This window comes from Cryptomeria japonica, chromosome 3 (assembly GCF_030272615.1).
Source record: "Cryptomeria japonica chromosome 3, Sugi_1.0, whole genome shotgun sequence".
Classification (NCBI taxonomy): domain Eukaryota; kingdom Viridiplantae; phylum Streptophyta; class Pinopsida; order Cupressales; family Cupressaceae; genus Cryptomeria; species Cryptomeria japonica.
The window spans coordinates 333,181,486-333,198,245 of NC_081407.1; the positions used below are offsets into that span (position 1 = coordinate 333,181,486).

Below are 16,760 nucleotides of genomic sequence, written 5' to 3' on the forward strand. Positions count from 1 at the left end.
CCCATGTGGCATCTTCAATCGGCAGGTCCTTCCATTGGACAAGGTACTCCTTGATGGTGCATTACCTCGTCTTTTTCTCTCTTACATCGATGATCTTTGTGGGCTCCAAAAATGTTTTCCTTCATCATCAATGGCTGGGAGTTCCTTAGAAACCGTGACACCATTGTCGAGGAGTTCCTGGATCGTCCTCTCTATCTCATCTTTAAACTTCTTAGGGTGGCGATAGGGCATGGTGATAACAAGCTTGGCTCCTTCCTCCAGCTCGATGGTGTGCTCAAAACCTCGGTGTGGGGAAATACCAAGTGGCATGTCTGTGAAAACCAAATTGTGCTTGCCCAACACCACCTGAAGCTCGTCATCATGGTAGTATGCATGTTGCCCATAGAATGGTCTAGTCGAGACCAAGCAATGTGTAATATGCCCCTTAATTTTTTATTTATTTTTACAACAAGATCACAATCACACCAATCACCGGTTAGGGTTAGAATAATATAATCCAAACAACCGAAAGGAACCCTACACCTTTTGATCACCGAGAGCCCAAACTGGGAGGGTGAGAGCATACTGTAGCAGGGAATCATTAGTTGCAAACTACTAAAAGTACTGATTACAATAATGAGTGGCAAGCCATCCCCTTCTGCTTATCCAGCGAGTAAACAAGATACTTGGCGGTAAACCAGCCAAGGCAACAAGAGCACACTCTACCGCAATGTTTTAGGCTTTTAGCGGGAGGACTGAACACAACAACAAAGCTCAACTCAATCACTTATGTAGCGGGAGGACCATTACAAACAAATATCACTCGACCACTTATGCAGCAGGAGGACAGAATTACAATTATCCAATGTAGGCAGCAAGCCAGCCTCTTCTATTTTTCTGCGGGGAATACAACTATAAAGTAGGAATAATTGACTATTCAGTACTACTGAAATCAGCCTTACAATAAATGTACCTACATTACACTGTTAGCATCCAAGAAGCATTACATTCTCAATGTTATCAAAAGAAATGATCCCAATCCGCTACAATGAGAACTACGGAGATGACAAGCCAAAACCACTACTAAGACCAATTCTGAAATTCTGAAAATGCACAGAAAACTCACCAAACCAACAAGCTATGGACACACTAATATGCTTACAAATTAACTCTTAATTGCACGAGAACGGAAGCAAATAGAAGGTATAGCATAGACGATGAGATCCAAACCTCAACAAACCACACGAACACCACAAACACTTAGCATGCAAACTGAGGCACAACCAAAATGGTACGGCCAAGCTGGAAAATGCAATCTGAATCTCCAAATCTCCATCTACAAATTTGTAGACCTTATCGCCCAGGGAGTACAGATAGATAGAGCCAATACCTAGAACGATGCTCTAAACACACAGGCAGCTACAAATAAAACTCACTTCCAACCAAGTACGCACCAGCAACATAGAAACTCCAAAACACACACTGAAAACTGAATCAAGCACTCCAAAACGTCACCAAAATCTACTATCCAGCTAGGTACTGTGTTACGAAACTGAAGCAACTAGGAAGCTCTTCCAACTTTGAAGTTCAATCACTCACCATTCCGACAATATAATGGTGTAAATTCTCAAGATAACCAAATGAGGAGCCCATCCCTTGTATTTATAGATTTTTGAAACTCAAATTCACCTATTATGTCGCCCAAATACATTTGAAACTCACTTCATATCATTTCATGTCCTCCTCAAGACATGGCGTCCCCTTTTCAGCCTCCCTAGTCGAACTTTAACAAGGTGCATAAGTTTGATATTTGAGGAAATAATATTAGGTGTAGAATGACTTCATTTGGATGCCCACCTGACTTAGGAAATATAATTGGACTTAGGATAAATAACATAGTATTTTCCTTCCTAACTCTAAGTCATTCCTCAAAATATAATCAGCGAAATAATTAAATATTAAACTTTAGAGTAAAGTAATAATATTTAATTAAACAATTATAAGTTGCCCACTGATTGTTGCCAAATCAACCATATGAACTGGAGTGCAAAAGATGCTAATTCTGAACTAGATTGGAGCTCTTCTTAAGACTGCCAAAAATAGCACTACCTGAACTGGCACTTAGTAAATAGTAAGGCATGAAAACATCTCCGAAAGACATGCTCGTCGAACCCTATGAGAGAGCTCGGAAAACCCAGAAAAACCTCAAAATCCTGTTAGCTGCCACCAACTTACTAAAAAAAGTAAGTTCAAAAATCACTTTGAAACAGAATGCACGTTAAACCATCATGTAGCTCTTGAAAAACCTAAAAGGAATCCTCAATTCATTCTGCCAAATGCCAACCAAAACATCCCTGAAAAACCGTGAAGAATCCTCCTAGAAAATAGGAAACCCTAATTCCTATTTCCAAACTGCGTACAGGTCTCCAGAATAGGCCAATGGACCATTGATTACTCCTTACTGAGAAGGGGACATTACACAGTGTGTCGCCCAAACGATGTCATCATGTCTTAAAATTGCTTCCATCCATCTGGTCGAAATTTCCCTCGTGCCGCCATTGGACATTCCTCTTAGTACCACCTTCTTGCAATCCACTTCAAATGAGAATTCCATCCTCTTGAAGCTTTGTGTGTACTGGTCGAGGGTCTCCATCCATTGAATGCCCAAGATGACATTTGTATCATCCAAATCAACCACGAAGAAATTGTCTATCACTGTGTAGTTCCCCATGGTGATGATGAGGTGTGGAGCCAGATGAGTACACGACAATAGATTTCCTCCCGCCACCTTGATTTTGAATCCCTCATGCTCCTTCGTACGCAAACCCCTCCTAGTGACAAGTGACGAGTTGATAGAGTTGAAAGTGGCCCCGCTGTCCAACATGACTACGACCCGTTGCCCCTAGAGTGTACCGCGAACCCGAAACACACTACACCCTGGAGTGTTGGTCAGAGCGGCAATGGCACCTCCCCTCTGAACAAGTATGGAAATTCTCTCTGCACGATTTATGTTTTCTTTAGCCTCCTCCGTGCCTTGTTGACCATCTTCCTCATTCTCCTCTTTGTTGTTAGACACCACTTCAATTCCTAAGCATCGATGCCCTAGTTCCCACGGCTCCTTGCAAGTAAAGAAGAGTTTCCTTCTCCTGAATTCTTGCCTTGTGGTCTCATCCAATGATGGCTTCTTCAGGTAGGGTTTGTTGTCTTTCTCCTTCGGGGCCAAGGGTGGTTTGTCATGCGAGTAACTCTTGGAGGAACAAGATGAGGTGGCCATGTCACGAGCCTTCTTAATCGCTTCAGTGAGCATGTTAGGGTTGAAACCTTTGACCCAACCCTTCAAGGGTTCCATTTGCCCATCCATGAACAACACAACTAGTCTCCTTTTCGAGATGTCTATTACCAACACTGACAGTCTTTGAAACTCTGTGATGTAACTATCCACTGATCTAGACTGCTTCAACTGAGCCAACTCCTTGAAGTTGAGCTCTGGATCCTTTCCATCAAAGCGGTCTATAAGTCTCTTTGTGAAATCGACATATGAAGTTACTTGATCATGACCAAGGGTGACCATCACATGATGCCACCATTTGTGAGTGACTCCCTCTAGGTGAAGCGTTGCAAACTTGATCACCTCATCCTTAGGCATCAGGTTGAGCTAGAAGTAGGTATATGCTTTCTGTACCCATGCTCACGCAAATGTTGATCCGATCCCATCAAAGGATGATAAGTGTATCTTGCCAATTTTTCGTTTGATGTCATCATTGTAGTAGCCACGACTCCTGCCATCCAAATGTTTCATTCGTAGGTCTATGTAATCCTTGAAGGATATATCTCCCCCGAGATCCGCATCTCTCCAATCTTGTCTCAAATGCCTTTGCATCTTCTGAAAAGTGGGGAACTCTGTTCTTTGGGGTAATGTCGGCATCAACGATCGAGAATATGAGCTTTGTGTGTTAGACCCGGAATTATCGCCATGTCCATTGTGTTCTCCATTTGTTCTACCCTCTGCCAATTTTTGCAATGTCCCTTCCATGAGTTTTTGTCATTGTTCCCCTTTGACCATAGCTTCGTTGAGCTCAACTTGACTTCTAGCTAGCTCCCTCAACAATGTCATGATTTCAGCATCGGGATCCCTCATTCTATCCACAAAACGGTATCTCCTTCTCGTGTATACTTTGAGCTCGCTCTGCATCCACTACCTGACAGGCTAGTAGAATTATAGGCTCTGATACCACTGTAATGTCCCGATGGCTCTCCCAATTGTACGGCACCCCATACTCTCACCCCGCACAGTGGCTAATAACTCAGCATACGGGTGATGTGTTGTTCCGTACGGTGACTATGCAAACAAGCCTGTACGGTGGCTACACTCCACCCATACGGTGAAGTCTTATTTGCACCTCCCTACGGTGTATCCGTATGTTACAACTCCTGACCACGGGTAGTACGTTCACCCTTATCACCTTGCGCGAATGGTTCTATCAAGTCCTGCGTACGGCAATCTTCTGGAAACACTTTCGAATTTGATGTTGAATACGCAACTTACTCTTCAGATATATATTTATATTAGTTTAGTGCACGGAATGAAAGATCTGGGAACAAGTATTTCATCTAGAACTCGATGACACATGTCATCAAATGAAGGCATTACAAATTCAAACCACGAGTAGAATAGGGTGAGGTGGTACTCCCACCGAAACTACAAATACAGAATAGGGAGGATCTTGCACCTCCAAAACTGCAACAAAACAGAACTCCAACTGGAATTCGCAAATACAAAGAAAACATCAAATTCACCCCCCCTACAACTATGTCGAACTCGGCCTTATAAATGGGCTCTGGGAAGTTTCCCAAAGGGTTACAAATAGGCCGACACAAAAAAGTTTATAACTAACTAATAAATAAAAAGGGCCCAAAAGATATTATTAAGTACAGTGCCATAGAATAATTTATTTAAATTGAACTATTTAATTATATCGAGGACATTACAAAAGCAGTGGGGAGATGATTAGAGCCAACTCAGAGACTTACCAAAAATAGATGTGCTCTCCAAAAATTTGCAGAACACCCTAGGAGTCCAAAAACACTTCTAAAAGTCTCATTGCGATCCATACTACTAACTAGGCTCATTGCCATAAATAGAAATCCTAAAATATGAAACTTGCATCCTCCAAGAACTTTGGGGTCCCCTTTCCCTTACCAATAAGTCTATGAGAACACAAGAAATAGGCTAATTGTCACCACATTGACTAGACCTAAGAAGAGGAGATTACATCGCTAAAGTGGCACACTTTTAGAGTGATTGAACCACATAAAATATTTGCCTAAGCATGGCAAATGACTGACAAAAGCACATGTTTGCAATGGCTTAACCCACAATTAAGTGCCATAGGTGTTGCAAAAGTGTGATGAGGAAGAATTCCATTCAACTAAGTGTAAATGGCACACTTAATGGGGGTTAATGCTAATCTAAAACTCCAATTAAGGTGGCAAAGCCAATAAAACAATGTGACCAAGAATATGACAACTTTCAAGTGGTCATGCCATTAGAAAATGGTAACTTATTGTGCCAAGTGGTGATTAAAATACCAACCAACATGAAATGATTTAAAGACAAAGGCAAGTAGTCACACTTTTTGCTTGGCGAATGCCAACTCAAAAGGATGACTCCAAGGGCAAAGATGTTAAAATTGCACCTAGCAAAGATTAAAAAATTTCACACTTTTTGAGTAGCATAGCCACATGGAAATCCCAACAATGAGGAAAAAAAGCAACTTAAGTGAGTTAGGTGCCATTTTGAGATGGCACACCACATGATAACTCTGCCATCCTTCTTAAATCAGTAACTTAAGATTTTCAACACTAAGTCAAGTGTTTTAAAACAAAAATCAATGAAACATAACTATACCTTATCACCAAGCAGACTACATTAAGGAGAAAGCAAAGTTGTTAAGAAAAAGAAAGTCTATTCTGGTTATTTGAGTGATTTATTTCCCCTTTGAAGTGGATAAGATTAGGGTTGGTTTAAAGCATAGCTTTAGTGAAAATATTGTATTAATATAATTTGATTCCTATAAGGCTTCCTCTAATGATCTTTTAAATAAGTGCCTTGAGCACATATAATGAGTTGATGCCAAACTCATCCTATAAAAATTCTCATTCAAGTTGTGAAGTCAAGTTTGTGTGTTTCGATTAGAGAATGAATGATAGTTGATATTGACCCTATGATGCAGAAGTTATCACTCAAGTTATTTTACTTTTTCTAAAGTTAATGAATGTTGTGGAAGTCATGTTTATACTAGAAAAGCCATTATTTAGTGATCGCTGAATCTATGTTTCTAATTTCTTGAGGTAAACTGAAAGTAGATTGTTTTGAGTCAAACTTTGAATTGGCAAAGTCCGTCTATTTAAATTGTAACTTTGGATTCAATTTAACTATTTCCTTCATGAAATCATATGGTATTCACTTGTCTAGTACTTTCTTGTTGATGTAGATTTACTAGTGTCTAGTTTAGCCCGCAGTATGCATTCATCAATGTTTTTCCCTTGAATTCATGTTGCAATTGAGTATTGGTCTCTACTCTAGCCAATAAAAAGTCGTGCTCATTTGTGCTTGAATTAGTTTGATCTCCTTAATCTAAAAATCTTGCTGCAAGGATTGACTTTTAACAGTCCAACACTTGCATCTAGAGTAAGAACATAGTCAATTAATTAGATATTTACATTTAAGCAAAAAAAACCATGATGTCGTGTACAGTGTGCATACTTGTAAATTCTGTTACTTTTAAGTTTAGTTAGCTCTCAAAAAAGCTTCTCCTTACAATCTAAAAAAGAGTTTTACCATACATACTATTCCAACTTCAGATGTTTTAAAAAGGATAAATTAGAATGTTAACAGTAATGAGATTGCTAATGCAATTGAGATCCTCTTAATGAAATCTAGGTCAGTTAAGGGCCATAGCATAATTTTTATAGGATGTACACGACACATAAGATTTTCCACAGTCAAAAAAATCAAAGAATCAGGTAAAAAAACAAATATTTAAACTTATATTGTGTTCTCTCTATTATATCAGCATACTTAGCATAATAGAATTTACTCAATTTATGCCACAAACTTGCATACATCATCCCGTAAAATTGCTTCTATACAAACACAAACAAAACAGGGCAATAGAAGCAAAGAAGATTAAGGAAATTAGAATTGAAAGGGCATAAAATCAACAATGATAACAAGAAATGATATATTCATGGATACTCCGAATTGTCTTCCCATTTAATGGAAAATGCATAAATTATAGCCAATCTTCATAGAAGACTGCTACTGCTAATGAGATTGCTTCTCCCATTTGTAAAAAAAATATCATTAGACGATTTGACATGTCTAATTATTCATCTTCAAGAAGTTTTGTCAATGGCAGTAAATGCTAATGTGAGTGATTACTGAGAATGCAAATTGCACAGAAATGGAAATTCACAAGAAGAAAGACTAAACAAGAGCATGCTATCATGAAATATTACTTCAAATGAGCATCCCAAAATTTAATTCAATTCTAAAGATAATGTTTTCAACAAAAAAAATGGTCATCATGAAAGTCTAATTTGAACAAATTGTACAAGCATGCTGTGGACACACAATTCATATGGAAGACATAATTATGAGTTTTTAAGGATGGTAAATACACAACTTAAAAGAAAGTTCTATGTGAAGAACATTTCAATAAAATAGGGCTTTTTAACTGTGGAAAAATCACTCTCCAGAATAGCTACAAATTGAACTGTTGTGTATGTTAGAGCCAAAAAGAAGAAATCAAACCTTTCTAGACTCCAAAATATTTAAAAGCTCTGTTTTATTCAATTTCAAGCGTTGTTCCGTTTTCAAAGGCCGCAACAATAATGCAGATATAGCATCATTGGACATGATTAGCTTCCCATCATAATCATCCTAAAAGGTCAAGAAAAAATATCAGTTTCTTAGTAGACATCATAGAAGGCATACTACGCAGTTAAAAAAAATCTTCACCAGAGCAGAATTACAATTTTCTTTGAAACAGATGCAGGTCTTGGTGTTTCCCTTGACTACACATAATGAAACAAATATCACAAACTTTTGGAAATCACATTGAGGAATTTAAATCTATAAGCTCAACAACTATAAAATGATTTCATTCTGGCTATGAAAAGTGTCTGGTTTATGCCAAATCAAAACTTGATTACACCAAGAAGTGAACAAAGCTAACTCAAAACTCTCCATATGTGCGAATGGCAACAAAAATACACCTGTATAATGATTCCCTCCGATATATGAGTTCTTTTGTCATGCAAAAAGTCCTGCAAATCCATGAAGCTCATACCACAAAGATTTATGACCATCTCTTTATCATCTTTCCCTCCAATTATTGCTGCTGTGAATAAAAATTTACATATTTTACAACAATTTCTGACTAAACATAAAGATGGAGAATAAAGTATATTCAAACAGTTGAAATAAGATTTCATTCGTCCTCTAAGAAAAATCCTTCTAATCTGGTAAATTGTCTGAACCTGTTGAAGTACGAACTAATGTAGATTTAGAAGCTCCACGAACAAATAGGAGTTGGAACAAATCTGTCTCATTGGCTGATAATTTGTACCGCTGAGCTAAAGACAATACTATTGGAATTGACCCAGGCTCAGTTGCCAAAATACGATTCTGTGATTTTATTTCAATCTTTTCAAGTAACTCTTGCACAAATGAAAGTGCCTCCTTCCTGGAAATGAATTCAATCACTTGTTATGATACATAAGATAGATTTCAGAAATAGAAAGAAAACATGTATGTATAACTTAACAATATGTCAAAGCTCTTACAGTATGTTTTCATAAAAATCAGAATTAAAATATGAAGCACAGTTCCTAATCAACAAACACAATGTTTATATATGCTAAATGTTCAAGATTGTATTAGTTTAAACTACCAATAAATTTGTGAAAAAAAATATATACTCGCATTTTTGCCAAAATATGATATTTTTATATCAACAAACTCAAATACATACAAAAAATTGCACCCTATGACATGCAGTAGGACACCACCTTCCAACACAGCATTCCTATGAAGTCCTTCTGACTCAAACCCTATACACTTCAGTGTTCATTGTTGTTATCCAAAGACTTGTACTCTAACCCTTACTACTTGTCTTCTATCTCGGAAACATATGCCCCATCTCGTAGACCCAAATGGGGACATCTCCAAACAATAGGAGACTTCAAATGAAGTTTCCTTCCATTTATATAGGTCTCCTAGAAGCATCCTGCGAAAATTGGGAAACTTCCTATAGATATTTCTCAAACACATCATATATATTGCAGTAGGTTTTACTAAAATGCAGGCATGTGGTTGACAAAAGCTTAAAGAACTAAAGAATTACACTTGTAGACTTGCAATTTTCTATTTTTTGCATAAAAATCTACCAGTTTTACTTTAGCATAAAAAAAATATATTATCACCAAAGAGGTAATAGCGTGAAGAGGGACAATAATTAGGTTTAAGATGTGTACATGTATTGAAGTTTCATCAATTAAACCGAATGGAGAGGTCATGGAGGGCCTCAATACATGCATTGAGAGGATGGTACCTGATGTTGAGGAGAGAGACCTCATTGTGAGTGAGCTCCAAAATTATGAGGGAGAAAGGGGTAAGCTATTCTCTTCAGAGCTGGCTAGGAGAGGAAAAACCACTCAAACCCCAGGTATAACATTTGCCATTTGGATTTTGGGATCTAAAATGATTGATAAATTATGTTTTCTCTTTTCTCTTTGCTTTCTAACTTTTCCATTTTATTTACTTTGCAGATGCTTGGTGGCAAAATTGGGGTGGAAACACCCCACATCTCAAAAAAATTGCCCTCAAAGTCTTATGTCAGCCTTGCATTTCATCCAATTGTGAGCGCAATTGGAGCTTGTTTGAAGCAATCCACACGAAGAAGAGGAGCAAGTTAGCGCAAAAACGGCTCAATGACCTTGTCTTCGTGCAATATAATCTTCGATTGCGCGTAAGGAAGGTAGAGGAACTAGAAGGTGGTCCAATTGACTTGGATGATATAGATCCTTACAGTGATTGGACATCACAGGAGCAGCCTCCATTGTTTTCTGACACTGACATCACTGATTTGGAGAGGCAGGCTATGGAGGAGGAGGGGGGTGGATTTGGTTTCACACTGGATGACATTGAGGAGGAAGAGGATGAGGATGAGGATTCATTGCCAGTGCCAGAAGCAGGTGGAGACATAGCTTCATCCAAGATGGAGGATGAGCCAGCCATACCAAGCGAGGAGGCACAGTCACGCCCACAGCAGACTTATAGGACTAGACCCTCTAGTTCTACCTCTCCCCAAGTTTTTGCTAGAGCTGGGAAGAGGAAGTTGTAATTGTAATTTGTAATGATGTATTTACTTTTGGTTTTACAAAAACTAATTACTATATTGCTTTCAGGCTTCCAGCCATCAACATTCCTCATGAGGATGCGATTTTGTAGACACTTTGCATTTAAATATATCTAGAATCAGCTTGTTTCTTTTTTGTTATCATTTATTGAATCATTGGATGCATCTTCTCATTAAATTTTGCAAAAAAAATGCATTTTTTTATTGAATTTAAGCATGTTTTTAAGTTGTCGAGTTTTTCGCCGAGTTTTTCCGAGTTTTTCTCGAGTTTTTTCCCCAGGGGCTTGGCGAGTCAAGTCGAGTTGTGAGTAGTCCAACTATGCCTCTAACACTAAATAACTGAACCACATCACCAAAGTACTAGTAGCTAATGCAACGCAATCCTATACACTTAACATCGGAGTAGTCACATGTAACTATCCACCAACTGTGGATCCAATAAACCAACATCAAAGCTCCAAAGACTTCAGGATACTTCATTTTAAGCCTTTTGGAACCATCACAAATAGATTCTATATGTTCGCATGACCATGCTGAAATCCCATTGTAACTGTATTGAATCATACCACATCGAGGCCATAGAATATAACCAAAATGCTCATCCGGGTCAATAAGTTTGACATCAATGACAACAAGAGCACATATTTGCAACAATCTCCCCCTTTATCATTGATTGAAACACTTGTGCCAACACCAAAAACACTCCCCCTTTGACATCAAAGCCAAAGGTGTCTTCATACAACAAACCAAACAATTCATATACAACTCCCCTATCTACAATACTCCCTCAAAAATTGAAGACCAAAATTGTTTCACACACTTATCCACAAATGTACATGATAAAAAATGTCTTATCGGAATGAATCATCCACCTTCCAAATAGTTTGCCCAAGTTGCTTAGTCAGGGGCATGATACTATGATGAATAAATTTCAACTGAGCCCAGGCAATACTCCAATCAGCTCATGCAAAGACCAAAAGATTTCCTTGATTCTCCATCTTCAATAGAAGATCCTGTTGATGTGTTTTTTATGCACATGCGAACACAGAATAAAATACCTAAAGGTACCTTATCCTCTCTTGAATAAAGCCTCCGAATGCTGAAGATGTCGCGAAAAAGATCAATCAGGATGACTTCAAGGTTCTTGTATGTAGGATCTCTACGTGTGGATAAGCTCTCTGTGGTATGATGTGATTTGCTGGAATCACAAGGGGACTTACACTCAATGACTGAACATCTGATTTGCTGGAATCACAAGTCCTACTAACTAACTGGAAGACAAACAAAAGGCAAAAGATACAAGGTTCAGGAAGTCTACTCTACTACCTAGAATGTGAGAAGATGGATGAACGACTGGGTGGATTCCTATTGGGCTGGGTCTCACCATCAGGCTGAACAATTCAACACCAACTCAGTGCGATCTTCTAAGAGATGCTTCCAATATGTTTAAATCGTACATCATTTGACAATGATCACCATTCAAGAAAATGCATGAAACAATAGACGTGTAACGATTTATGATTAAGCTCATTTCATTCCAATTGACCACACAAGGCATCCTTACAATCAGTAAGAGGCTAGTGGTATGGATTAAACAGATTCCACACAGGTGCATTCAACAATTTCCTTCATTCGATCTAATCATCTACCATCTAGAAGTGAAGATTCAACAAGAAACCATGCATATTGCAAGAAACGACACACTTCACCATTACTTCAATGAAAATGGAGTTTGTTTACAATCAATGGCAACAATTTCTTGCCTTGTCCTCCTATTCTACTCTAATTGCTATTCTATCTACTGAATATTCACTAACTACTTTCTCTTCCTTCTTCTCTTATTCCTCTTTTCTATATTAGCTTTTTCAAATGAAGAGTCAGGGCTTAGTGCTCATACTACAATTCGATGGCTAAGATCAATTTGAGATCAATGTCCAAGATTCAATAATGAAAACCCTAATTAGGGTTTGTTACAACCATTACATAACATTTAATGCTTGACCAATGATAAAATTACATCTTTAGGACACGTCTTCTCTGGAAAAATCGACCAATGGATAGCTGGGGTAGGTACATAGAAGTTTGTGCCACCTCCCATGAGTTAGGTACATTGAATCTGGACACGTCGAGGTGGACCTATCCGACTGGAGGAGTGATGACTAGGATGCCACCTCGTCTGACACCTGGTTGATGCCAATTTGATGTTGCTGAGAAGCTAGCTTTAATTAACTCTTCTGAGACTACCTGCTTCTTCAACAAACCCTTGCTCTAACTTCTTTTGTCTTTGATGTGCAGGATGATGATGTACCTCGCCTTGGAATGCTAGATTGGAAGAGGTTAGTCATGATGATGCTTGACCGAAGAAGGCCGTCCTTATCCTTGCTTGATCTTCTTTGGTGAGAGTCGGGCGACTAGTAGATGCTCCTGCCTTTGGAGTCGCCATCTTGACACCTACACAACATTTCGCAATTAGTAATATATTTTGAAGTGTAGAATTTAGACTTAAAAGGAAGATTTAAGATTTTAATTAGGAAACCTCATGATAAATCTAGAGTTATCATTTCCTAATTAACCATGCAATACTTAGACTTTTCTAAAAAAAAAGTCTAAAAATCAAACCTTGAACAAGGGTGTTAAGATGATTTCGCCATACCTCCTCTTGAGTATTAAACTCTAAGAAATGATGTAAAAATAGATTTCGCTAGGCAAAGTGTAGATCAAAGCCCTCTCTTGGATGAATTGCACCTCCTCTAGCTTGAAAAGAATGAACTCCACTTCCTTCTAGCCTTCAACACTTGAAAGAAATTCGCTCCCAATCTTTTGGATTTTGCACCTCCAATTAGCTCTCCAATTTCGCACTTAAGGCAATGATTGAATGATTTGAAATGTGGAAAAAACTCCTCCAATATATAGAGCGCTCACCCCTTTGCTCCCTCTAGGCCGACTTGGCAAAATGGAGGTTAAAAATAAATAAAATTCCAAAAAAGGGGGGTCGACTTGGCAAAACAAATCAAAATAGTGCCTTGAGCGTTTTATATTTAATTTTAATTTAATAAAAATTAATTTTAAATGCCTTCAAAATAAAAGTTCGATTTTCTAAGGCTTAAAATCAATTTATTAAATGCCAAAATGCCTTTAATTTAATGCTAATTTAATTTTAATTTTCCAAATGCCTCAAAATTAGCAATTTTGGCGATCAAAATGCAAATTGGAGAATGTTAATTTTTAAAACAAGGCTTGATTAAACTCCATGATGATTTCGCCCTGGACCCCCTCTGAGGGTCAGGAGCGATTTTTGAATTTTAGCCTTGAATATTTCACATTTTGACTTGAAAATCTCCTGGAGGGTAAATTGATATCCAGTTAACGCGTTGCACTTCAAATTTGACATTTTTTATGAGGAAAAATAGGTGAAAATGTAAATTTCGCCCTGGACCCCCAGCAAGGGTCAAGAGCGATTTTTCATTTTTTAGCTAAAATCCACCTCAACTTGTTTGTTAAACTCACAATGTCACTTCCAAAATCCATTTCCTTGCACTATAAAGTTAATTCATCAATAATTTTGAAGGAAATAATGTCCTTGGAGGCAATTTCGCTCTGGACCCTCTCTGAGGGTCAGGAGCGATTTTTCTGTTTTCAACAAAGTCCTTCATCATTTCTAGTCAAGACTTCTTCAGGCGGGTGGAGAAAGTCCTTTATTTTCCATTTATGATCAAAACTTGGTCTCTTTTCATTGCAAAATGAAAGAAATCAAAATCTCGCTGTGGGCCCTCTCTGAGGGTCAGGAGCGATTTTTCATTTTTTGCTTAAATTTAGCATTTTTCAACCTCCAAAATCTCTTCAAGACATTTCAACTAGGCCCCCTCACTGACTTGCAAACTTAGCTTTGTCAAATTTTGGGGAAAAGGTGTGTTTTTGGTGTTTTTCGCTCTGGGCCCTCCTTGAGGGTCAGAAGCGATTTTTTTATTTTGAGCTTGATTATCCACCATTTTTCATTGCAACTTCATTCATCACTTGGCAATGTTCTTCCTTCATCCATCTCATCCAAACTCGCTTTGTTGTTGCAAGGTAGAATGAGGATTTTCAATAATTTCGCTCTGGGCCCTCTCTGAGGGTCAGGAGCGATTTTTCGCTGTGGGCCCTCTCTAAGGGTCAGGAGCGATTTTTCATTTTCTAACCAAAATCATCAAGTTTCAAAGGCAAAATAATATTCATCATGTTTTTGGAGGTCTCTTCTCCTTATCCTAACCTTGCCTTAGCACCATTTTGAAGAAAACATGCATTTTTTGAAAATCTCGCTCTGGACCTTCAGTGAGGGTCAAGAGCAACTTTTTGGTTTTAGGCAAACTCCTTTATCTTTTAATCTTCAAATCACCTCCAAGGCATAACACATCACGTTCTCCTCCTGTCCAAGCAAGATTTTATCTCAATTCTTCAAACCAAGGAGAGAATCCTGGAAAATCGCTATGAGCCCTCTCTGAGGGTCCGGAGCGATTTTTGTAATTGCCTTCAAAATTTTGATTCTCAACGATTTCTTTTCACTTCAAGGCTTTTCAAACATCGTTTCAAACCCATGCCTAAACTTGTCTTTCCTCAAACTTGGATGAAAAGTTCCCATATTAGGTTTCTCGCTGTGGGCCCTCTCTGAGGATCAAGAGCGATTTTTTGATTTTGGGTTGATTTCATCTTGTGTTGATTCTCCAAATTATATTCAACGGATAGAGCATGCTTTCCTTCATCCCTTCCAATCATAAAAATCACTCCGATCTTGCAAGAATAATGCATTTGGTCAATTATAGAGTGCTTTGGTCTGAACCCTTCCTGCTATTCCGCTCTCTTAACCTCATTTTCTGCGCAAAGACCATACTTTGAAAACAGGTTTTCAAAGGAAATAATCAATATAATAAGAAGTTTGCTGGGTTTTTGACATCCAATTTTTGAGGAGAGGGGTGAGGACACTAACTGTTCTTTTTGCCGCAAAAATGCACTGATTAAGCATAATAATAATTCAGCCGGTTCATGTAGAAAAAATGTAAAGACGGCAGAACTATTGGTAAATTAAACTATAATCCGCCAGTTAATTGCATCTGCAGTATGTAACAACTAATTAAAAATAAAGATAAGGTGAACCAGCCGCGCATTGAAAGTCTGGAAGGAATATGAACTCACAGGCGAGCTCTGGAAGACGGCTTGTGCAGCGATTCAAATCCTTTCACAAATGATCGTAACAATCTCACACGTTGAGCGCGTAAAAAGAATTTGAGCTCCAAATGAGACAGCCATTCCTCATCCGTGAACGCAAAATTCTCCTCTGTTTCCACTGAATTCAGCTCCTCCTTGAATTCCTCCAACAGTTGAAGAACATCTTCTTTAACAGGGGAAGTCCTTTCTCCCATCCTGATTCAGATGACCTGCAGTTGAGAAGACAAGAAAACAGAGAATTCCGCTTTGCCAATTTATCATAAAGGACATACATGCGAGAAATGTATTGTGCTTTTCAAAAGTCCTGTGCGACGAAATTGCAGAAAAGTATTTAATGTGAAGTGGCAGGTTACTGCGATGGACAATGTTAAAGTATTCATTACGGCCTTGACTCGAAGTTGACAGGATCCGCACAAGACAAAATTGACACGAAGAAATCGAACAAGTCTATGAGGATTTCTCAATTTACTTCATATTCATGAATCTCATCCAGGCACAAGCCTTGCTGGGACCAGGTGTCTTCCACGAAAGGGTAATGTGAATGTGAGTTACGTATAAACCTTTTTAGAGTTTTCTGCGAAATGTGGAAATTTTGATTTGACATCCAGACAATTTTTAATTTGCTTAATGATGTAAGCCTTCTGTGGACCGCTTCTTTAACTTTCTCCTTTGAAAACATAATTATTTTATTTTATTAGGAGACTAGATTTTATTAATGTCGTTTACCATTTAGAATGTACATTTTGTGTTTTTATATTATTTTATATGAATGTTTTATGTATATTGTTTTAATACATGATTTTGACTCGTTTGGGACTTCTATTGGTTTTTAGTTTAATTTGATTTTTAGTTTAATTTGATTTTTACAAGTAAAATTTAATTATTCTTTATAAAATTTTCAAATTTAAATTGTGTAATTATTTTGTATGTTTCAAAACTATAGTTGTAGAATTGATTAAGTCATTTTTGCAATTTATCAAAATAACATGAATTTTTTAAATTCAAATTTTATTTTGAGTCTAAGTGAACTCACTTTCAACTAGTCATTGTGTGTTAACTTTTGTGCCATTAATTTTAAAATTGTGCATTATAACAAGTGTAAAAGAACATCACTTAAAGATCCTTTGAATCAGCACTAATCATTTGAGATTAATC

General features: G+C 37.7%; 1 protein-coding gene across 3 annotated transcripts in view; it reads right to left on the reverse strand.

Moving 5' to 3' along the window:
- Nucleotides 1-16,120, reverse strand: part of LOC131067212 (cell division control protein 48) — a 332,369-nt gene extending 316,249 nt beyond the window's left edge. Inside the window, exons 1-4 of one of the 3 annotated variants that reach the window (XM_058002161.2) lie at nucleotides 15,573-16,120; nucleotides 8,524-8,729; nucleotides 8,260-8,381; nucleotides 7,796-7,924 (exon numbers count right to left, since the gene is read on the reverse strand). In XM_058002161.2, the coding sequence (XP_057858144.2) occupies nucleotides 7,796-7,924; nucleotides 8,260-8,381; nucleotides 8,524-8,729; nucleotides 15,573-15,799 (684 nt within the window). In that variant the 5' untranslated portion in view covers nucleotides 15,800-16,120. Of the gene's footprint in view, nucleotides 1-7,795; nucleotides 7,925-8,259; nucleotides 8,385-8,523; nucleotides 8,730-15,572 lie in introns of all 3 variants that reach the window. The other 2 variants (XM_058002160.2, XM_058002162.2) reach the window with 2 other exon arrangements.
- Between the last annotated feature and the right edge of the window lie 640 nt (nucleotides 16,121-16,760).